Source organism: Bos javanicus, chromosome X (genome assembly GCF_032452875.1).
Source record: "Bos javanicus breed banteng chromosome X, ARS-OSU_banteng_1.0, whole genome shotgun sequence".
NCBI classification, from domain to species: Eukaryota; Metazoa; Chordata; class Mammalia; order Artiodactyla; family Bovidae; genus Bos; species Bos javanicus.
The window spans coordinates 106,935,897-106,959,276 of NC_083897.1; the positions used below are offsets into that span (position 1 = coordinate 106,935,897).

Below are 23,380 nucleotides of genomic sequence, written 5' to 3' on the forward strand. Positions count from 1 at the left end.
GAAAAGTGGGAAAATCCCCTTCTCCAGATGTCCCCACACGACCCTCCATGTTAGCTTGTGTCTATTCAATACATAGAAGCATTTGGGGGCACATGGGCCAAGGACAGTGCATCCAGGGACCAACATCAGGCCTCTCAGGTTGGCTCCAGCAGGAGAAATCTGGAAGGGCTTTTTACAACTAAGTATCCATTACTGTGGCTCAGATAGCAAAGAATCCGCCTGCAATGCAGGAGACTTGGGTTCAATCCCTGAGTCAGGAAGATCCCCCGGAGAAGGAAATGGCAACCCACTCCAGTATTCTTGCCTGGAGAATCCCACGGACAGAGGAGCCTGGCGGGCTACAATCAGTGGGGTCATAAAGAGTCAGACATGACTGAGTGACGAACACTTTCACTTTTCTCATCCGCTATTCTTCATGTTAGGCTCCTCAAGGTAGAGTGTGCTGGGGGAGGGGGGCGTGAGCCCTTTATACCACGTTCTTCATCAAGGTCACTTGGAGTCCGCAAGTTGAGAACACTCCCACCACCTGCCCATTGCTGGCAGCTCATTCAGCTTTTAAACTATTTCGATTGCTAGAAAGCCTTCTTCCCCTTGGCCACAGTGGGCCTCCTTGTAACTTCCACTGGTTGGAGTCGGATCTGTCTTCAGGAGACACGAGAACCAGCCCGACTTCTCTTCTATGCTACAGCCCTTTGTGTGAGAACCCAGTCACGGATGGACCCAGCTGCTTCTCTCCCTTCGGGCATCCCCTCCCATTTCCTTAAGCACATCTCCTATGAAGTGGCTTCAAACCCCCTTCTTTTGTCAGAAGGGCTGGAATATGCACAGGCGACATGACATACTTCCTTGCTCCGGCCTGAATGCAGCCCCTGCAGTGATGGGACTCTTACCTCTGTGTTCTGTGGACTCGATAGCCTTTTGAAAAGCAAATCGGCTACGCTACTGACAAATAATGTTTGCAAGCATTGAAAACCCTCACTGCTTCTTATACATTTCATGCTTCTTGTACTTTCCAAGGCGATTGTGTGTATGTGTGTGTGTCTGTGTGTGTGCACGCGCACGTGAGCATGTGTGCCCAAGTTCAGGGATATTACACGGTACTTATGAGACATTAAGGCTTTCCATTTTTGCGACTTTGAAAAGCAGATAAAAGGAAAGAGAATTGATTCCTTTCCTACGAGGCATATGTCTTACAATCTGCTTCTTCTCATCCTGAAATGAAATACACCAGTCCTGAATGTTGGGAATGGTCCTTGGTGATGCCCTGGAATTTGGGTACCCTGCACATGGCCATATTGCTTACTTGTAAAATACACATCTGTGCACAGGATCATAAATTATTTTTTTCTGCTAGGGGCATCTATATTCGGAGGAGGAAATACAGCCTTAAAATGCCAGTCTCTCTGCAAGTTGAAAGCACAGGCACTACCAAACACACAGTAATGAAATGAAGGCTCCATGTATACAACTTCCTCTCTCAACTTGGCACAATGCACAATTAGAAACAGCCTTTACTCTAGGGAGAGGCTCACCCCAGGCCTAGACTCCACGAGACAGTACTGTGAGACAGTAATTGTTAGGAGGCAGGTAGGAGGAAGAACTTTTGACTCTGTGGTCAGAAATCCTCCTGGATTTGAGTCCTGGCCATGTTGTAGAGTAACTGTTAGGCAACAGGCCACCGCTCTGAGCCTCCATAAAGTGAAAACAGTTATTTTTAGTTGTTTTGCAATTAATAAGGTTAAATGAGGACTGTAAAATTCTAGAGAGACAGTTAATCAAGTGACTTCTGCTCTGCTCAGCTAGATCAGCAGTTTCGCGTCCCTGGGAGGTTCTCGGCTTCTGGAAGCTTCCAGACAAGAGCTGTTGCTCCTTCAGAAGGCATACTGGGGAGAGCCTGCATTACATTCAGGTGGTAGGGTTCAAGTTTTCTCCAAATGAAAATACTGCAGTACAAACAGTCCTGGCTTTGGAAAGAAGCTTCTCTGGGTTCCAAACCCAGGTCTGTGAACACAAGTTGTGTGAATCTGCACAAGGCTCACACATACCTCCAAGTCTTGATCACATAATATGAAAATACAACCTGCACTTCACGGCGGTGGTGAGGAATAAATAAAATGTAGTACGCCCACAGGACAACACGGAGCAGGGAACAGGAACCAACCAACCCCCAGCCCCAAACTTCTCGACTCCCCAAAAGGCTTGCTTGTCAGTAAGCTCACAAGTGTTAGGAGAAAATGGAAGCATGGTGTGAAACCACCTTCAGAAGAGGCCAGAGACGACTGTTCCATTGTTGCATGACCTCTTCTGCTTCAGTCATAGTCTTTAGGCTGGAAGAAACCTTGGTGATTTAGTCCCATAGTGTTCTTTCATAAATGGGGACAGAGGCCCAAAGAGGTTACATCTTTGCCGTCAAGACTTAAGCCAGTTATTGTCAGGGCCTGTCAAGGTCTCCAAGTCTCTTCCCTTCTTGTCTGGACAGGTGGATCTGCAGAGGTCTCTGCCTCTGGAGTTAATTCTCCCCTTGTTAATCACTGTACCCAGGAAAAGGGTCTCAGCCCTGGCTGTGCAATAGTACCGCCTGGAGAGCTTTCAGAAAATACGTGGCCAGACCCTCACCACCATAGATTCTGGTTCCATTGGCTGGGGGTGGGTCCCTGGCAGAGCTGCCCAGGTGACTTAGACATGGATCAAAGTTGAAGACTACCAACCCTAGACCAAAGGAAACACTAGTGCCTGTAAGAAGTGAAGGCTGACTCAGGGTCCTAGTGGAGGCAAAAGCAGCAGAAGTGCCTCAGTGTGGTCTCACTACGGCTTTTCCACCAACCTGGAGGACCAGTGGTGGCCAGGGTATCAGCTTCCCACATGGTCTGCAGGGCAGAAAGTGGCCAAATCAAGCACGAGCTCCATGAGGCTGTCAACAAAGAGACCGGGAAGATGGGTCCTTTGGAGTGAATCATCTTCACACCCATATCTGTCACTAGACGGTATTAAGGGTTACTACAATCTAGGGCTAAACAAGAAAGGACAGGCGACACAGCACTCATGGAATCTCCACTCTCCCCTTTCAGAGAACAAGAAGTCTGAGAGAAATCCTTTTAAATAAAGTTGTCTTTTGAGGAGAGCCCCTTGCAGCCTTTTATCTATGAAAAATATTGAAAGTGTTAGTCACTCAGATGTGTCCAACTCTGCAATCCCATGGACTGTAGCCCACCAGGCTCCTCTGTCCATGGGATTTTCCAGGCAAGAATACTGGAGTGGGTTGCCATGCTCTCCTCCAGGGGATCTTCCCAACCCAGGGACTGAATCTGGGTCTCCTACATTGCAGGCAGACTCTTCACCATTGGAGCCACCAGGAAATCACTTTTATCTATGAAAATGTTCCACATTAATGGGCAAGAGAGTAGAGAATTAGGCAATTGGTCTACCAAAAAGTTGAGATTTGCAGTAACCATCTTTCAACAGCCTGCCTTACTCTTTGGGAAACATCACTGCTGTGTTTGTCCTATTACCAGGTCCGGGTAGCCAATACTTGGTCCCATATCAACCCTCTACTGAGTGGGGAAGCTCTGGCTTAGTTCAGCTCCCACCACATGGAGCCAGGGGATGCAGATGTAGAGGAGAGCATGCCCATGCATCCAAGCACGGCCAAGCTCAAGGAGGCAGAAAAGTATTTCTCCACTGGGAACTTGGGCATGAAAGGATGCTTATGTTCAAGATACTGCCTCACCCACCAAGGCTGCATATCACATGCTTCAAGAGATTTCTAAGACTGAATTCAAAACTAGAACAGGGCATCTTGCTATAAATGGCTATAAACGGCTTATTGGAACTGCTGGCCACTGCTCTGTCATCATCTACCTCGAGGGACCAGGACTGGATTTTTTGTGCCAGGCTGTGTCTGGGCTTGTCTGTCCCTCTAGGGGACTAAAGGGTAGGTTAGGTAAGAGTCTGAACTAAAATTAGAGTCAATGAATATCAAGGTCTCGTCTGTGGCTTCAAGAAGGGCCACTTCGCTTTCACGTGATTTGCATTTTTACAAAACAGAATCTGGAAGCAGTATTCCACTGTGACCTACTCACCAGTTTCAGCATCCATGGGCTACCACGGCATGTGGCAAAGCATCCAAACAGGCCAAACACGACGATGGTGGTGCCAGTGCCGATGAGCACATAGGGAGCATTTGTGGAGTTCTCGGCGATAAGGGAGATGTAGGTGCCCAGAGTAAGTTTGCCCCAGACTCCAACGGCCAGCAGGATCACCCCAGTGATCTGAAAAGGGCAGGAGGGAGAAGGGACAGTAAGACTGCTGTTGAGAGACACGAGAATCGACACCGAGCAACGTGGCCAGAATCTGCAGACTCCAGTTTCTGGGGAACAAGCAGACACTTGCTGTAGGAGTCCCTGAAGCACTGGGAAAGGCCAGAGCCCATGAGCCAAAGCCATTATACACGAAAGACACTTTGATTGTGGACAATTAGATCTGTCCCTTATACAATCCCATAGGCAGGTACCATGTTAACTGGAAGTCAAGCCAACATTCAAGAACTTAAAAAAAAAAAGCTGCTTAACACATTATTGGACTTCCCTGGTAACTCAGTGGTAAAGAATCCTCTTGCCAGTGCAGGTGGTGTGTGTTCAATCCCTGGGTTGGGAAGATCCCCTAGAGGAGGAAATGGCAACCCACTCCAGTATTCTTGCCTGGGAAATCCTAAGAAAAGAGGAGCCTGGTGGACTACAGTACATGGGGTTGCAAAGAGTTGGACACAACTGAGTGACTGAAAAACAACAACACATTATTGATGCCACAGGCGTTATCTTCTATAAAAATCTCTTGGTCAGGTCAATGATGTGTTTAAAAGTACATCCTAATACAGGTCTGAGCACCTTCCCAGGTCTGGTCTGAGAGCTGCTGCTCGACACAGAGCTGGGCACGACTGCAGTAAGAACATCAGCTGACCTTGATGGCACATGTGTTTATGGAATATTTTAAGGATATCCTGCATGATGTTTTCAAGAACAAGGTGATCTTCTTTGACTATCATGACAAAAATCTCTACAGAAGCAAAATACTGAAAGTATTTTTTAATCCCTATTGATGTGCTGCCTTATTTGTGATACTTCATTCACTATAAAACAACAGAAGAGTCTGAATAGTTCCTGGAGTTAGCTATAACATGATTTGTCAAATTGCTCTGATTGGCCCAAAGGAAATCCCCACAGTGTACTAAACCACAGAACCATCCATCAGTCGGGCCCTTACTTCAGGGCACAGACTTGGGGCTGTGCACCATGTCTGACTCTCCAATCCCTGCAGGTCACGCACCCTGGCAGCCTTAGCTACTGAAGCCAGCTGCTGACTTTGTGTCTCCAGCTTCCCAGTCCATCTCTCCCTCAGTTTACCAACAGCTGAGCAGCTCATTTGAATGGACATCCCTCCAACTGCCACCACTTCTGACATCTTATAAGGCTTGAAAAGAGGCCTGAGTGTCCAAGGTAGCCCTTCTGCACCTTCTCCTACCCTATCCCCTGATGACCCACACCAAGTGCTCCCCAGGAGATGCAGCTTTGATCCCTGGGTTGGGACTGAAGGAGGGCATGGAAACATACAGATTCTTCACTTTACTAAATCTATTACCACTTGTCAAGTGAGGAGAAAATAATAAAAAGAATTAACTAATGGATGGAAGTCGAGATGATTATATGGAGTGAAGTAAGTCAGATAGAGAAATCTGCCTGCAATGTAGGAGACCTGGGTTCGATCCCCAGGTCAGGAAGATCCCCTGGAGAAGGAAATGGCAACCCACTCCAGTATTCTTGCCTGGAGAATCCCATGGACAGAGGAGCCTGATGGGCTATAGTCCATGGGGTCGCAAAGAGTCGGACATGACTGAAATGACTTAGCAGGCAAGCGAGCACAGATAGGTAGATAGATAAACAGATAAATATAGAGTGAGGAGGCAAGATAAGAAACTGAAGAAAATCTGTATGAAACAAATCAATACCAGCCTCTCCAAGGTTTCCCCTGTCAATTAACATACCGTTCCTTAACGTCTGTAAGTGAACACAGGCTACACGAGGAATCAAATACCTAGACCAGTGGATCTCCAGGACTTTCTCTCTTGACACTTCCTTCTGTAGTTTAGAGCCATCAAGCTCCACCATCAGATTGTCTCTCTGTGCAGGAAAAAGAACAGACCCTCCACCTTTCCCCATATCAGCTAACAGGGGGCTCCAGCAGTTTGGGGAACGGGATCAGTGGAAATAACAGGAGCTTGGTGAATCTCCCCTACCCCTACTTTGGAGAACCATCACCGTGAAAGACAGACATAAAATCTTTTAAGTAGAAAAAGGTCAAGGAATTTGTGCTAATTTTATAAGGTGAAGGAATGTGATACAATTTTGAGGAGAAAGTGTTTGACTAATATTTGGGAGAAAGCGGCCCAACGGAGGTCTACCGCCTTTGAAAAGTCAAAAGAGGGATGGCCTTAGTGAGTTAGGAAAACCAAGCACACATTTGTTGTCAAGAGTTCCAAGTCCTCTACTGACACCTGGTGGTTGCTAAAGAAAGTACCTCCCTTGAACACCTTTTCTGCCACTCTAATCCAAAGGGAAACAGAATGCTTTTCGTCCACTAGAATCAAAATAGAAGATTCAACTCTACTCCTTAGGGTAAGATTGCAGTGAACAGTAGGTAGTAAGGACAGTGCCATCTTTTATTACTCAACGCTTAGCACAGTGCCAGACTCAGAATAAATGCTTAATATTCATTGACAAACACATTTCATTTTCCTGCGTCTTAGACCTCTACTTTATAAAAGAGTCTTTCACATGCCAAACAGTTACAAAACTTTTCCATCAAGTAAATACTGAGAGGTAACTTAAAATGAAACTAAAAAGAATCTTTCTCCCCTAATTCCCTCTTTGGCATTAACTGCCTAAAGATGTAAATATTAATAATGTAAGTGTAATGAACAAAACAAAAAATCCCATTAAATTAGGCATTGTTTAGACTGAATGAATATGTCTCATCCAGACACCTGTGATTTCATATGACTGCCCCCAAAGATTTAGTTACCCTTCATACATACACTGAATAGCTGTATTCTATATACTATTATTGCCGGTTATTATTGGAACATGATGGCTTTAATGCAAGTGTATACTTCTCACCAAGTATAAGAGTTTGATATTATCTTTTACTTCTGTGGCCAGTGATTTCATGAAGTTCATTTAATAACCTAACAAAGATTATATGCAGTATGTCAAAGTTAACACAAATCCTGATTTTAAGGCAAACAGTATTAACATTTTTATTCCTTTTCTTTCAAAAAATAATTTCTGCAAATGCAGCCATTGCTTTGAGTATAAAATGTCTCCTCATATAATATCAACTTGTTAGAATGTTCATATAACGTAAATTATACAAATAATCCTCTTTTTAATTTTTTGGCAAAAGGACTATTTTTGCAGACCTCCAAGTGTACCTCTTAAAGACTGCCACTGGGCACAAACAAACACAACAGTGTTAAGAAGAAAGAAGAAGAGCAGCAGCAGACAAGGGAGGAAAGGGGTCAGGTCGAAATGGGCCCTGAAGTGAGTAAAACTGTATTTGCTAGAAATAGTGGTGGTGGACTTGGGATGAGCCTTGGAAGAAATCGCCAGGTAGTTGAAGGGAAAAAAACACAAGCAAAGGGCTAAAGAGGCAATGTGCGTGTGCGTGTGTGTGTGCGTGCGTGTGTGTGCGTGCGTGTGCATATGTGCGTGTTCAGTCATGTCCGACTCTTTGCGGCCCCTTGGACTGTAGCCTGTTAGGTGCCTCTGTCCATGGGATTTCCCAGGCAAGAATACTGGAGTGGGCTTCCATTTCCTTCTTCATGGGATCTTCCTGATACAGGGATTGAACTTGTGTCTCCTGCATTGGCAGGTAGATTCTTTACCACTGCACCGCCTGGGAAGCCCCATAATTAGCAAACAAGCACTTACTTACGTCTTTCCTACTATAATAATGCTTCTTAGCAAGAAAAAGAAACATACTATAGGATTTTCTTTCTTTCCTTTTTTTTTTTTTTTTTTTGACCATACCACAGGGCATGTGGGATCTTATTCCCCGACCAAGGATTGAACCTGCGCCCTCTGCATTGAAGTGTGGCATCTTCACCACTGCACCACCAGGGAAGTCACCGGATGTTCTTTCCTTGGATCCTGCTAACACACACAGCAACTCTCACCCCTACATGTGCCTTGATGAGCACCCACAGAGTGCAAAGTAAAGAACAGGTTCTCTTGACCCGTCTCTTATGCACTGGGCTGCAGTGAATAAGTGGGTTCAAAGCTCACCAATGCAATTTTGAGTCTCAGCTCTTAAGAGACCTTAAATTCTGAAATCAAGCAGCATGTCACTGACTCGGCTTTCTCATGGAAGTTTTGCTTCCTTCTCAGAAGAATCAATTTGTAAGAAGCCAATAGTGCAGCCAAAGAAGGGACAGATTAGAGCCAAAACCACGCTGAACAGTCTGGCGAAGGCCCTGCCACCTTCCACGCTCCTGCATCGACCACAAACAACGAGGGCAGGCCTGGTGCCCACCAGCAGCAGCCAGGCTGAATCTTGGTCTTTTTTAACTCCCAGCATCTCATGGTGGCTCAATATTTTCTGCATGCCTGCAACACAGCTCAAAATGTATGGGGGGCGGAGCACCTCCTGCTACTACTAATTTAGGCTTGGTGAGGAGACTGAGAAAACTGTAATGGTAGCATCAGAGAAGGTAGATCAGAGCTAGAAAAGGTTTGGTGTGATCACATTACTTGAAAATTATACTGAAAGAAAACCATAGATGGGTTTGTCACTGTACCAAGGGGTGTCTGAAATGCTCTGGAAGAGACTTCCTGAGGTTTATGTTCATCTCGAAGTGGATACAGAGGGGGAACGGGTAGCAGCGAGGAATGAGCCCCCTTGCTTCTGACAGATCAGCACTGCGAACACTGGGAAGTCTCCTCACAGCATCCTCATCCTCGGAGAGTGGCCAGGGACACAGCAGTGCCATCCATTTCACACACCCAGAGGTGTTTTTTTTAATTGTTTTATTCTTAAAGTTTTTATTGGGGCATAGCTGATTTACAATAATGTGTTAATTTCAGGTGTACAATGAAGTGAGTCTCTTCTACATATATCTACTCTTTTTTTAGCTTCTTTTCCTATATAGGTCATTACAGAATATTGAGTAGAGTTCTCTGTGCTATACAGTAGGTCCTTATTATCTATTTTTTATATAGGATTGCATATGTCAATCCCAATTTATATGCCCACATGTATATGATCTCCCAATTTATCTCTCCTCTACCCTTACCCACCCCCAGTAACTATAAGTTTATTTTCTGCATCTGTGACTCTATTCCTGTTTTTTTGATAAGTTCATTTGTACTCTTTTATTCGATTCCACATGTAAGTGATATCATACATTTGTCTTCCTCTGTCTGACTGACTTCACTCAGTATGACCATCTCTAGGTCCATCCGTGTTGCTGCAAATGGCATTATTTTGTTCTTTTTATGGCTGAGTAGTATTCCATTGCATATATATACCACATCTTCTTTATTAAGAGGCTTTTTCTTGAGCCTACTCCCTTTCTGCATGCAGACCACAGACCTCCTGATTAAACTGTAGCCACTCCTCTTGTGCCCGTGAAAGGTTGTGCTAGGTTTGGGTTTGACAGAGTAAACCCACATATTTTCTTTTTCTTTAACTATACAATACACTAAATAGGAGTTTGTGGCATCATTAGGATAATATGAAGACGCTCATGTAGAAGGTGAGGCTCATGAGCCATTTATTATGAAATTAAGGGGAAAAAGATAACAGAAAATTGAACACAAGCTATCTAGAAGACGCACCCTTCCCTAAGAATCTATATGGGGTAGAAAACACAGGATCTAAAACCAATGGAAATGAACAGGCAGAAGAAACTGTGGGCAGAAATCTCAGCTAGGTAGCCATTTTAAGTGAAAGCCACAATTCAATTATCCCAGAGGTTTATAGGTTAATTCACTCTACACGACACCCAGATATGGGGAAATGTTCTTCCCCCATTCCAGATGATTCTGTAACTCAGGAAAAAATGCCTGACACACAAACTCCATATATATCATCAATAATGCAAACCCAGGTCCTTGGAAGTTAGAGTTTAAAAGGAAAAGTATCCAACCAACCCTTCTTTCAGTTCATTCTTATGTGTGTGTGTGTGTGTGTGTGTGTGCTGAGAGGACGGCGGGGGAGAACAAGTCTTTGCAGTTTGCTGACCTGGTTTCAGAAAGATGGATAAAGCAATCAGAAAGACAGAGAAGCCAGCAGCTTCCACCTATGAGCTGATGGAAGTTTACTTCTTAAGTGTGAAGAAGTAACAGTGTGAAGCTCTCATATTTACAACTTAAGCTATTATTATGAGTTATTTGTGTAAATGTTTAATATGTTCAAATAGCCTAAGGACCAGGATTTATTGGGGTTTTTCAGTGGGCTTGAGGACTCACATCAGATGAGCAGCAGAAAGAGATTCAACATATTTAAAAGGCAGGTGAATGCAAGAGCTCTAGGCTTGGGGTTATAATACTAGCACTTCAGAGGCAGTTTTGTCACTAATAAGCCGTGTGACTTTGGGCAGATTGCCTAACCTTTCTGGGCCTCAGTTCCCCCTTCAGTAAGATCAGGAGGTGGGAAAACCTGATTGCCGGGGCTTCCTCCAACAACTACACTCTGATACAACAAGTCCGAATCTCAAACTTGACATGCCTATTCTCTCTGAAATGCATTTTTACATGTGCCACTGGGCAAATAAGCACCAGGAAGTTTATTAGTTCCTCCCTGTGACTGACAAACCATCAGTTGTGGGGACAGGAAGGTCAACTCATTTCTGGATTCAAGGCCAGTTGACTGTTCTGCCAGCTTTCCAAGGTGACAAGTGCTTGCTGGGAAAGAGAAAGAGGGTCATGCACTGTAGTTATACCCAGACATCCAAGAATGCGTAAGGTCACCAGCATATCAACAAGCTTTACTTTTTATATGAAGATGACACTGTCATCTTAAGAGCAATAAGGTATATGCATTGTGCTATTTAGGAGCCTGGTGGGCTAAGTCCACGGGGTCACACGGACTTAGTGACCAAACAACAATTTCTTTCTAGGCAAGTATATTAGCCAATTCAACCCTTTTGATCTGTCACTTTTACGTTTATATGTGCATGGGTGAATGTGTATATGTACAGAAGAGGACACACGTTCCATGGCAGGGAGGTTAGTGGTATCATTAAAAAGATCTAGGGAAGTTGTGAAGGGGAAGATAGAGAACTGAGATGCTCTTAAATGCTGACTTGTTAAGACTGAGTTTGAAAATCAACAGGGAACCTGAAGACCATATGGTCCAGGTCCTGTTTTCTGTGGCGTTTGAGGTGACCCAAAGCCATGCGGTAACAGGTTCAGGAGGCAGCTGTGGATGTGGGACTGGAGCTCGGGAGGGAGTCCGAGATGCAGGTGAGGGCTGAGGCTGGAAGTGACAGTGAGGGAGGGGTGTATCTCCGGAAGTGGAAGCAGACCACACTGGTCAATAGCTTTTACCAGGGGCTGGTGTGGCTGGGCTTTGTGCTCAGCCCAGGGGAGTCCAGCCGGGGACTGGCTCATGCAGCTGGCTGGCTGGAGACTGAACCCTCTCTCTAATGTCCTAGAGACCCAGAAAGTAGTGGAAATGGATCAATAGGGTCACAGTGATTTCTGAATTCAAAACTGGGTCTGAACACATTAGAGACACCTGAAATAGGCCTATTACAGAAAATCAGGGCTCTGCTGCTGCTCAAATCATAATAAAGACCACTTTATCAAAATACAGCCTTTTACTAGCTGAAAAACTCACCCCCTTCGAATGCAGCCCAAGCAGTTCCACCTGATACTTACTTCCACTATTCAACAAAGGGTCATGGGAAATTTGCAAACATGTTATTAGGGACTCTGTATATCCCATTAGGAAATGATAAAGAATGGCAGTCCTGAATTGGTTTCACATTTCCTGGATATTATTCTAAAAGATTCTGGACTTTAGATCTCCACCCTCTTAAACAAATCTCTTAAGAAAGGCCCCAGAATAAAAAAGAAAATCCTCCATGTTTATTAGCACACTGAAAAACATTCCATTATATCAGGCAGCTTTTTCTGAGCCTCTTGGCATGGCTTTTTATTGGTAAGTATTACTGTTTCTGCAAATGTTTAAAACAAACTGAGGGGGTTTTTATTTACACTAATAGGAAGCATCTTACTCTGACTTCCAGTCGCCAGGAGCATGTGAAAAGAAGTGAGCAAACCAGAGGTTAAGACTGTCTGGATGTAGTTCACACCTCTGGTTTTGCCGATGACTCAGATACTTAAATAGATGGCATATAGGTGAATGCCTGTTAAGAATGGGGGCCGGCACTTACAAGATGTAGAAATCAGGACCAGCTGCAGTGGCTAAAATGACAGAAGCTCAATGTTGGGGGGACTCCCTTTATGCCACGCCACCTACATGGAACCCCCAAGTTGATGTCACTCATATTTAAAATCTGCTGGGCCAGTTCACACACAGAAAGGCAGGGGAGTGGCAGGAGTCCCAAACCTTAGCCTCCTTAGCAAGGGCCAACCAACCAAAGGAAGAGCTGTGGGGAGACACCACGTCCCTTTATCAGTGCTCTGAAAATAGGGATCAAATTGCACGCTAATAAGAAAAGATATTTTAAAAGAAGTTCACATCAGGGTAAGTGTATAAACAAGAGCTGCTGCTGCTGCTGCTGCTGAGTCACTTCAGTCGTGTCCAACTCTGTGCGACCCCATAGACGGCAGCCCACCAGGCTCCCCCATCCCTGGCAAGCTATAAGTCTATTATTGATGTGTGTTGACAGACAATTGGTGCTGACCACGCATTTATCTTGTATTATTGTATTGTTCTGTATTGCCTTGTATCTTGTTGTATTGCCCTGTATTGTTAAGTGTCTGTCCATCAAGATTCAAAGAGACTTATGGGAGGAAATAAGGTCTGTTACCTCCTTTGTCTCCATCAAAGCCTCACCCACATCCTGCGCCTGATCTTCCGAGACAACAGGTTAATCAGACATTCTGTCCCAAGGCCTTGGGAGTCACTGCATGGGAATGAAGCCAGTTAAACTAGTCCTAACAATGATTCCTTAAACATGACCCAGAATGCCAATCTGTGACCCAAGAGCACACGTCTCTCTCGGATTATGTTGTTGAGCAGATTTAGCTTCCTGGGAGTTCCATTTGTTGTTTTTTTTTTCCAAAAGTGAAAACATTATTTGCACAATTTCTATATGGGATCATCATCTTTCAAACATCTACACCTATCCATGTGCCTTATACATACAGGTAAAAAGGAAATGAAACTGGCAGTCAGTGAAGAAATCCCTGAAAGCCTGTGCTCTAAGTGTTGATGGGGGTGGAGGTGGTGGGGTGTTAGAGGGAACTCATGCCTCTTTGCAGGTGAAATTGGATAAGACATCATGCCAGAGGACCTAGTATTAAATGAGTAAAAACATCATCTGTGGGAGAAATGTGTGTGTGGTATTCAATAACAAGATTCTTACATCAATGATGAGATGGTGTTGTCCTCTTAGCGGTCCTAACTCCCTCCTGAGATGATTTATGGGGGAAGAAAAAACCCACTTCTATTAGTGATGTAAGTAATTTTCAACATCAAATATCTACACTGCACACACCAAATAAGACACACAGAGAGGGGGCTTCCAATGGTGATCCAGTGACTAAAACTCCACACTCCCAACACAGTGGGCTGGGGTTCGATCCCTGGCCAGGTAACTAAGTGCTGTATGCTGCAACCAAGAGTTCACATGCTGCAACGAAGACACAGGCAACCAAATAAATAAATAGTTTTTAAAAATACACACAGGAAAACTTCAGAAGTGGAGCAGAATATTGTGGGGGAGAGGAATTAACCTCAGTCATCTCAGAAAAGTACAAAGAAGACACTTTGCCATCTCCAGCAGTATTACTTAGGCTAAGCCACCATCTCCTCTGTCTCTCCTAGCCTCCAGCTTTGCCCCCATGCTGTCTTTTCAACCCAGTCGGGGTGATCTGTTCAAACCGAAGTCCTTTACTCAAAACTCCTCCCCTTCCAATTAAAAATAATTTTTTTAAAAATTCAACAACAAAAACATTCTTCTACACATTCCAGGTTTCAGAACAAAAGCCAATGTTCTCAGCCTAGCCTGCAAGGCCCTACTTGACCTGCACCCCTTGATACTCCTCTGACAGGACCTCCACTGGCTCCCCCGTGCTTACCACACTTCAGCTCCACAAGCCTCTTTGCGGCCCCCACCACTCCTGACCTGGTTCCTGCCTCTGAGACTTTGAACTTGCTCCTCCCTCTGCCTGGACTTCCAAGATCTCTCATTCAAGTCTCTGCTCCTCGTGGGCCCTCTTAAAGCGAGGACCTTGGCCTTCCAGCATTCCTCATTTCCTCCTTTCCCTGCTTTATTTTTCTCCACTGTACTTATCTCCTTTGAACACTGCTGAATTTACTCTTTTTTTTTTTTTTTTTTGGTCACACGGCATGGCATGCGGGATCTTAGTTCCCCAATCAGGAATCAAACCCACACCCCCTGCAGTGGAAGTGTGGAGTCTTAACCACCGGACCTCCAGGGAAGTCCCTTAATTTACTTTCTTAGTCTGTCTCCCAAAAATGAATGCAAGCTCTGTGAGGGCTGGGAATTGGGCCCTGTTTTATTCATGTAGCTCCAGAGCCAAAACAAATGTCCACTCATAATAGGTGCTCAGTAAATAGTTGTTAAGTGATTGAATATAAGATGACAGGCAGGTGAGCAAGGGGGAGCTTTGAAGGCCATGAGATGGGTCGACACTAAGGAAGCCATGTGGTGGACTTGACTCTTACAAGGCCCGGGCAGTTGCCCTGAGATACAATTCAAGTCTTTGGCCCATTGGCTTCTTATCCAGCACATCGCTTCATCCATGTCTGCTTTTGACCACAAGGGGGACTAAGTGAGAAAGCACAGTCCCACCTAAATCCATCACCACTAATGGAAACATAAATCAAAGCCCAGCATCCTGTAACTCCATGACTATAATTGATGATTGGGAGTTGAGAGAATAAGCAGTGCTTATATCAGCAAGATTTCTCTTTAAAAAAAAAAAAATGTACTACAGCAGGGGGTGGGGGAGACAAGCGCTTACTATGTGCTGGGCATGGGCACGAGGCTAAGTGCTTTAATGCTTTATCTAGCTCAATCCTCCTAATAACTCTATGAAACTAGCCTGAGGTGGTCACTGCCAAGTGGCAGAATAGGTACTCACAGTCCTGGCCCTCAACCATTGCCTTCCCTGCACGTCCTCTTAAGCGGCCTGCTTAAGTTTCTTTCTCCCAAACTCTCCACACTTAACAAAGAAAAGCTCACAAGCCAGTATCCTGCATCCTGGCACAGAGGCCAGGTTGGATTCTCAACCCTGAGAATTTGGCTGCCACAATTAAAAACTCAAATCCGCAGGCTGGTTTCCAATTTATTTATCTAAAAAATGCTGTCCATTATTTCTCCCATTTCAAGCAGGAAAAGCTAGAGAAATGGAAACATGTTCTGTTCCAGCTACAGCTTGATACTTTAAAAAACAGGAGTTGGGGGGGAAACAGATGTGTAGATGGGAATGAACCAGAAAGGTTAACAATCACAAACGGCAGATACAAATCTACATACTGACCAATCTGAAGAATCAGTAAAGCTTGACATGCAAACAGAGAACCATAGCATGTTCTGGGGAAAGTTAAGGTACTTTTGGGTTTGGGTTTTCCCCCAGAGAAGAGGAATGAGAGACCATGGCTGAGACACACATGAGGAGAACCACTCTGGAGCTGTGGAGTCATCTAATTTTCAAAGCAGACGTGACCCAAAGTGATGGGCTGAGTCACCAGCTGAGGTAGCGGTATGGTATCTGACTGCCCTACAGCCCAGAAGGGAGATGCGATCAGTCCTTCACGAACTAAGGGCAAAGTCCAGAAATACACTTAACTGGGTGTACAGGCCTGTGATGAATGGCATTTGCTGAGTAGGTGGTGCAGTGGTAGAAAATCTACCTGCTAATGCAGGAAACACAGGAGGCATGGGTTTGATCCCTGGGTGGGGAAGATCCCCTGGAGGAGGAGATGGCAACCCATTCAAATCTTCTTGCCTGGGAAATCCCATGGACAGAGGAGCCTGGCGGGCTACAGTCCATGGGGTCGCAAAGAGTCGGACAGGACTGAGCACGCACACACTGTGCTCTCTATATAGGGTTGTCACATTTACTATTCATCTGTCTTGCAGATAAAAAGCAGGCTGTGAAAACTGAGGCTCTGAAAGGTTCAGCAATGTGCTCAAAGCCACAAAGCTAAGTGGTACAGGCCTGAGTTAAATTCATCTCTGTCCTACCTCAAGGCAGTTTCCCAACCATCACCATCTCTGCCTCCTGTGTGGGCCACCTTCTAGAGCAGGGGTCCTCTTGGCCCAATATTACCCAGTCCTCGGTCCTCCCCTCTAGGTGGGTGAGTGATGGAAAGAGAAGCCTGTTTTTCTTTACACTGCCCCAGTGCACCTTAAGAGGGCATGATGAGAAAACCAGCTTTCTGAATCAATTTCCATGAGCTCTTTACGCAATTTCTAATGTTCAACGTGCAGGAAATATGGGGAAGGGCAGGGATGGGAAGAGATGGAACTTACAGACTGCCCCTGGGAGCAATGGTCTTCCCTTTCTCCTTTCTTAGGGCCTGGGCCTCCCTCCCCTAAGCCCCTACTGGGCGTGTTCCAATGGATGAATGGGGTTGCATTCCAGATTACTGATACACTACTTGTGTGCAACTCAGAATGCATTTTCTGTTGGAAACTGTATTAGACCTTGTGCCTGTGTTTGTAGGTCAGTCCTCAAAGGTCTCTATTTAAGCCAGTAATGGGGAAAGTTACAGGGAAACAGACTGTTGTCTCCACACAAGGAAGTCCTACGGATGGGAAGCTAGCAGCAAATGCAGATTGCCTGAAAAGTCATTCTGAGCCTGCCTAGTGCCCTGGAAGCCTTGTGCTTTTCCTGGCTGATTACCTCCCTAGATTTTCATACATGAATGAACAGTACCTGCAGCAACACAGGAACCAGGGCAACCACTTTCCCAGACTCCAAGCAACCTTTCTTTCCTTCCTTCCTTTTTTTTTTTTTTTTTAAAAAGAAGTCTTTTTTTGTGTGTGGACCTTCCCTCCCGCCCCCCACCCCTGCCCCATGTTAGTTCTAGAAGATCCTGTAGGTCTTCACAGAACTGTTCAACTTCAGCTTCTTCAGCATTAGTGGTTGGGGCAGGGACTTGGATTTATTGTGATGTTGAATGGTTTGCTTTGGAAATGAACTGAGATCATCCCAACCATTTTTAAAGTCTTTATTGAATTGGTTACAATATTGCTTCTGTTTAATGTTTTGGTTTCTTGGCCGTGAGGTATGTGGGATCTCAGTTCCCCAATCAGGGATCGAACCCTCACCCCCAGCATTGGAAGGTGAAGTCTTAACCACTGGACCACCAGGGAAGTCCCACAACATTTCCTTTGATCTGCAAGCATAAATGCTAGGCCACATACTTCTGTCACATGAAGAGTAAGAGCAATACCTGCTCAGTGAAATGACATCACAACTAACATGAGCTGTGTTCTTTAAAAAGGGGAAATTGCACTTAAAGGAAGGTTTGCTCGATTATTCTAATCCCGCCATCTTCCCCAGGCAAATAGGCGCACACTCCACAATTTCTCAGCCAGGCATTCCTGGCTGGCTTTCAGCATCAGTGAAGCTGGTTAAAGATAAGTGTACAAATGCTACAGAGGCAATCCTCATTCTTTTCACATAGAGGCAAAGACTCTTTCAAAAACCTGACATTGAAAGTAAAAAAAGAAGGTGTCCAATAAAATGCTGCTAGTAATGGTGTACTGCATCAGAAATTTTTTCTCTCTAAAATAAGTACATAGCTCCTCAGAAGAGCTATGTGATTAGGACTTGGTTATGTGTGGACAAATACAGCTCCACTATTTACCCGAAGCTCACCCCTGCCTGTCTCAGGCTGCTTCTGTGTGCTCGACCCTCCTGCCCCATCATTGCCCAGCCAGGTCCTCCGGGCCCTTCAAACACAACTAAATTGCCCTTTCCACCCAGAGGCCTTCCCTGATGCTCCAAGATAGTAATCATTTCCTTAACACGATTAGGATTCATCACCTACGTCATAGGACTGCCATTTCACTGGGTTGGCCGAAAAGTTCGTTTGGGTTTTCTATACCACAGTAAGAAAAAAACCAAACGATTTTTTTGGCCAACCCAGTACCTTGCACCCTAAGTGTCTGTGAATACCTTCCCACTGAAGGTTGAACCTCTTCCCACTGGAGAGGAGGTGCTGTGAGCAGGCTACCTGGTCAGCCTCACTTTAAACACTCTGTGGACCTTGTGGCACCAGAACATTCTGCTGGTGACCAAGTCACTGCTCCATTTCCAGCCCAACCCCAGATGTGCCCCTTGTGTGTTAGTAACTATGACATTGAGCACTTGCTTTCGATGACTAAATGTCATCAGAGAGTGCTTTCATAGCACAAGCCTCATGGAGGACAAATCAACAGGCACCTGACCTTAGCCCCTGAGGTTGCTGAAAGGGCCTGGGATGGGTGAGGTGGGTGGGGGTCTGGACAAATAGAAAGGACTGAAGATACACCGATAGCCAGGTGTGGTACCCGCATCAAATGTTAATGCTTGCCTCCATGCTGTGCTTAGAAACAAACACGACTGCCGTGGGCTCTGGCAAATGAGCCGTTCCGAAAAGTCACCAGGCACCCCAAACTCAGGGGCCACTAATCTAAGTCCCCTCTTTCCCTGACAGTCACCATCTACCTTCTTTTGAAAAACAGGCTTCCCACATATGGGAAAAGACTCTTTAAAAAGAGTATGTATAACTGATTCACTTTGCTGTACACCTGAAATGAACATAACACTGTACATACGGCAATAAAAATGAAAAAAAAAAAAACTTTTTAAAGGCTTCCCAGCAAAAATCAGAGATTCTTTCCCACTGACAGAGAGTACTGGCTGAAAGTGACTGCAAGGAACATGTAAGTGACAAGATCAGCTGAGGCCCCCGTACTCCACAGGAGTTAAGGACCAACAACATTCCTTCCTGGGCGCAGGGGAAGCGGTCAGATCTTCCATATTGGCACTCAATGTCAAGAGCCATTGAAGGCTTGGCACACACTGTAAGTGACTGCCTTGCTGCCCAGGTGGGCCAGCAGGCACCATGGGTATATTGTGGCCTCTGAGACCAAGGGCTATTGTTATTTTTGCTAAACTCTTCTTTCAACTTATCTGACCTTGCATTGTTCAACCAGAAAGTATCACAACCCTGGACTGCAAGGTTGCAGGGAAAAGTGTTACCAGCCACCTGGAGCAAAAGGGGGGGGGTGGTTTCATTGAGGGCCCTGGGCACCTTAGGGGGCAGCTCTGGGGACAGGTACCAGGGACGTACCCTTTCCCTCCTCTAGAAGCAAGTGCTCTGGTTTGTGCCTCCATTGTACATTTGCCACATTCTTCTCCATGTGCGTAGACTGGGTCTCTCCACACAGTGACAAAAGCCTCCCTTGAGAACACCACCTAATGCAAACATCCAACAGAGATCAAAGGACACTGATTTCAAATCTGTGGAGGAGAGAATGTGAGGGGCCCAGAGTCAGGTCAGGTAACCTCTGGCATGACCGGCTGTGATGGGGGCAAGACCATGTCCCCATGCCTCATCTTATCTGTGACTTTGAACTTGCTTTTCCTTCTGCTTGGACTTCTAAGATCACTCATTCAAGTCTCTGCTCCTCCATGGGCCCTTCCCTAGTGACTCTTTAAAGTGAGAACCCTGGTCCTCCAGCATTCCTCACTTCCTTCTTTCCCTGCTTTATTTTTCTCCACTGTACTTATCTCCTTTGAACCCTGCTTAATTTATTCTTTTTTTTTTTTTAACCACATCACACAGCATGCAGGATCTTAGTTCCCCAACCAGGAATCAAATCTGCACTTCCTGTGAGCTGGGCAACACACTGATCAGCTTGGCCTTCCCCTTCCTCAGGGAACAAAGCAGAGGGGCTGCAACACAGTCTACCTGCTTGGTCTCGCTTTAGACACTCTATAATGTGTGCAGCACCAGGACATTCTGGGGGAAGAAAAACCAAGTCACTGCCTCTTGAGAGAGTGCCATCACCAGCATAAGCCTTTGCCCAGAAGAGGCCCTGGGGTAACCTCAGTAGGGCAGCCAGAACCAGCTTACATGAGCATTAAGTCTTGACCCCCTAGCTGAGGTGCCTGGTGGGGAGCGTACACGGTTGGCAACTCCCAGGAGGTCAGATACTGTCCTAAGCTCCTCCCTCAAAATGTGGCTTGGGCTCTTGACCACACCTGAAGCCCACTGCCAAGGGACCTCAAATAAATGAAGACACAACCCTAACATAACCTGTAGGTTCCAGAACAGACTCCACTCTATGGACCGAAGCCATTCTCTATTAAATCTTCCAGTGGGGTTGGCGGGATCCTTCGGACACCCTCATGCCTATACTGCCCCTGTCGCCACATCGGGTTAAAACTCAACCCTCTTCTGACTTGCCAGTTCAGCCGACAGTGGTTCCCACTACTGCAGCTGGGACTCTACCGACACGAGGATGAGAGCTTGGCTGCTGGGAGAGAAATGGGTAGCTGTGGAAAATACTGTATAGGAAAAGGCATCCCGCTGTGTCACAATCTGTTAACACAACCATTTGGGAAGATGCAAGAGCCTGAGGACCAAGTACATGTGAAACAAGCACCTTCCAAAATGCTAGAGGGTATTAATTTTTTTAAATTTAAGTAAATGATACAGTAAAAAAAAAAAAAAAAAAGCAAACAAGTCTGAAGTTGCACCAGGGGCCCCCATTACACCACGGGGATAACATAACATTGGCATCTGTTGATTCTTCAGTCATTTAAATTGCAAGAGTCTAAACTAACCTACATTGACAGCGATCATAAGAGTGATTATCCACAGAGGGGATGAGACTAACAGGAGGGGGTGATAGAGATGATCTTCATCTTGATTGAGATGTATTTTAAGGAAGGATTGCAAAACACAAAGAGAAAAAGAGTAGGGAAAGAAATGGTGTTATATAATCATGAGAGAGCACAGGAGGAAGAAAATGGCTCTTGGATCTTATGTAAGTAGTAACATTAAAATATCAGCTCATGTCTGAAATGTGCTTTGCCATCTCGAAAGTATTTTCATTCAGAAAATTCCACTGAATACTCATAATAACCCCATGAGGCACACACAATTCACACTTCCATTTGCAAGATGAAGGAGCAGGTGCAGAGAAAATTAAGTTCACCAAAGTCCCACGTTCTGTAAGGGACCAGTTCAGTCACTCAGTCATGGCCAACTCTTTGTGACCCCAAGACAGAACTAAAACCCAATGCCCTGGTTCAGGGGCCAAGTCCTTTTGATTATACCATATTAGTAACTTTTATAAACTAACTTGCCTGACAGTTTAATTCATTTTATTTTGTGTATCTGACTTGGGCCTGAGTTGGTTCTCCAAACGAAGTTCCTCTGAAGTGAGTTTATTAACAACATCACCCTAATGTATAGGAATCAGGGTTGACAACCTACTGCCAACTACAGAACTCCATCTGTGCTGAAATCCAGTGTCTAGGGCTCTCAAGTAGTCAAACCCTGAGAATAAAGACTCCAAAGCGAAGAGTTAAAATAAAACCTATTCGATAAACACTGCTACAACCATGCCAGTTCATAAACTGCAGTTTCGATCTGTCTTGAAAGTTTCCAAGTGTCCATCTTGTCATTTTTTTGTCATGCCATATAATTTTATTCTTTTCTCTTTTCTCTTTTTTATATTGAAGTATAATTGATTTACAATATCATGTTAATTTCAGGTGTAAAGTGATTCAGTTTTACGTATGGTGGTGGTTTAGTCACTAAGTCACGTCCAACTCTTGCGACCCATGGACTGTAGCCAGCAGGCTCCTCTCTCTATGGGATTTTCCAGGCAAGAATACTGGAGTGGGTTGCCATTTCCTTTTCAGGGGATCTTCCCAACTCAGGGATTGAACCCGGGTCTCCTGCATTGTAGGCAGATGCTTACAGGAGCCACCAGGAAAAATTTCACATAGCAACTTTCGAAACAAAAAAAGAAAAATGTATACATATATATATATATATGTATGTATGTATGTATGTATACGTATAGTATATATATACACACACACAGACATACATATATGCTTCTTTTCAGATTCTTTTCCTTTATAGGTTATTACAAAGTATTGAGTACACTTTCCTATGCTGCAAGGTAGGTTCTTGTGGGTTATCCATTTGATATATAGTAGCTTTCATGCATTGAAGAAGGAAATGGCAACCCTCTCCAGTGTTCTTGCCTGGAGAATCCCAGGGATGGGGGAGCCTGGTGGGCTGCCATCTATGGGGTCGCACAGAGTCGGACACGACTGAAGCGACTTAGCAGCAGCAGCAGCAGTGTGTGCATGTCAATCCCAACACTTTGTCATCTTAATAGCATGCCAGCAGTAGTGGTCAGGAACTGAGCCAGTGTGTTTTACATTTCCAGTAGCCCCCAATGGCACCCTACTTACAGTACCCACTGAAGAAATGCTTGTTTTATCAATAGATTTGGTATCTTCTCAAAATTAACAGTGTTAAAAACAGAATCCTGTGACACAAAATTCTGTATCACAGAAATGTACTTCAGTAAAACTCAGGACAAATTTACTATGATGGTTTGTGTATTAATTGTGTGTGTCCTCTCCCTTTAATCCAGTGGGAGAATTGACAGAGTGTAACCAAAGGACTACAGTTGGTGAAACCAACCTGTCAGAATTTCTGTGTTAGAACAGCAGGGAGGATAATTTTTCAAATGTTTGCATTTCTAGCTGAGCATCATCAGAAGAAAAGTTCTAGTCAGAACAGCCCTTTTCAAACTTCAATGCCTATCTTTTCCTCGGAGCATCTTAATTCTTTCTGAAGGTCAGATGGCTTTGGGGTTGAGTTATCTTTAAGACACACTTCAGTTTTGTTCTAAGTGGAGCACACAGGGATGTAAGTGACCCTAGTAAAGAACTCTGAGTTGCGACAACCTACTCTCCCATGGATACCAATCTCTGGCAACAAATATTCTGGAAGTAAAGAGAGCAAGGATGTTGCAATGGTGCCAGCTCACTTGCTCTCTCTGAAAGGTGAAATTTTTAAAATCGAGTCACACCCCATTCAAATTGCACTTGAATGCAATATTTTAAATTTACAGACA

At 44.8% G+C, this 23,380-nt stretch overlaps 1 protein-coding gene across 1 annotated transcript in view; it reads right to left on the minus strand.

The window, feature by feature from the left end:
* TSPAN7 (tetraspanin 7) overlaps positions 1-23,380 on the minus strand; it is a 129,468-nt gene that overhangs the window by 19,839 nt on the left and 86,249 nt on the right. The window contains exon 2 of the mRNA XM_061410440.1: positions 4,080-4,268. Within this exon, the coding sequence (XP_061266424.1) occupies positions 4,080-4,268 (189 nt within the window). The remainder of the gene's footprint in view (positions 1-4,079; positions 4,269-23,380) is intronic.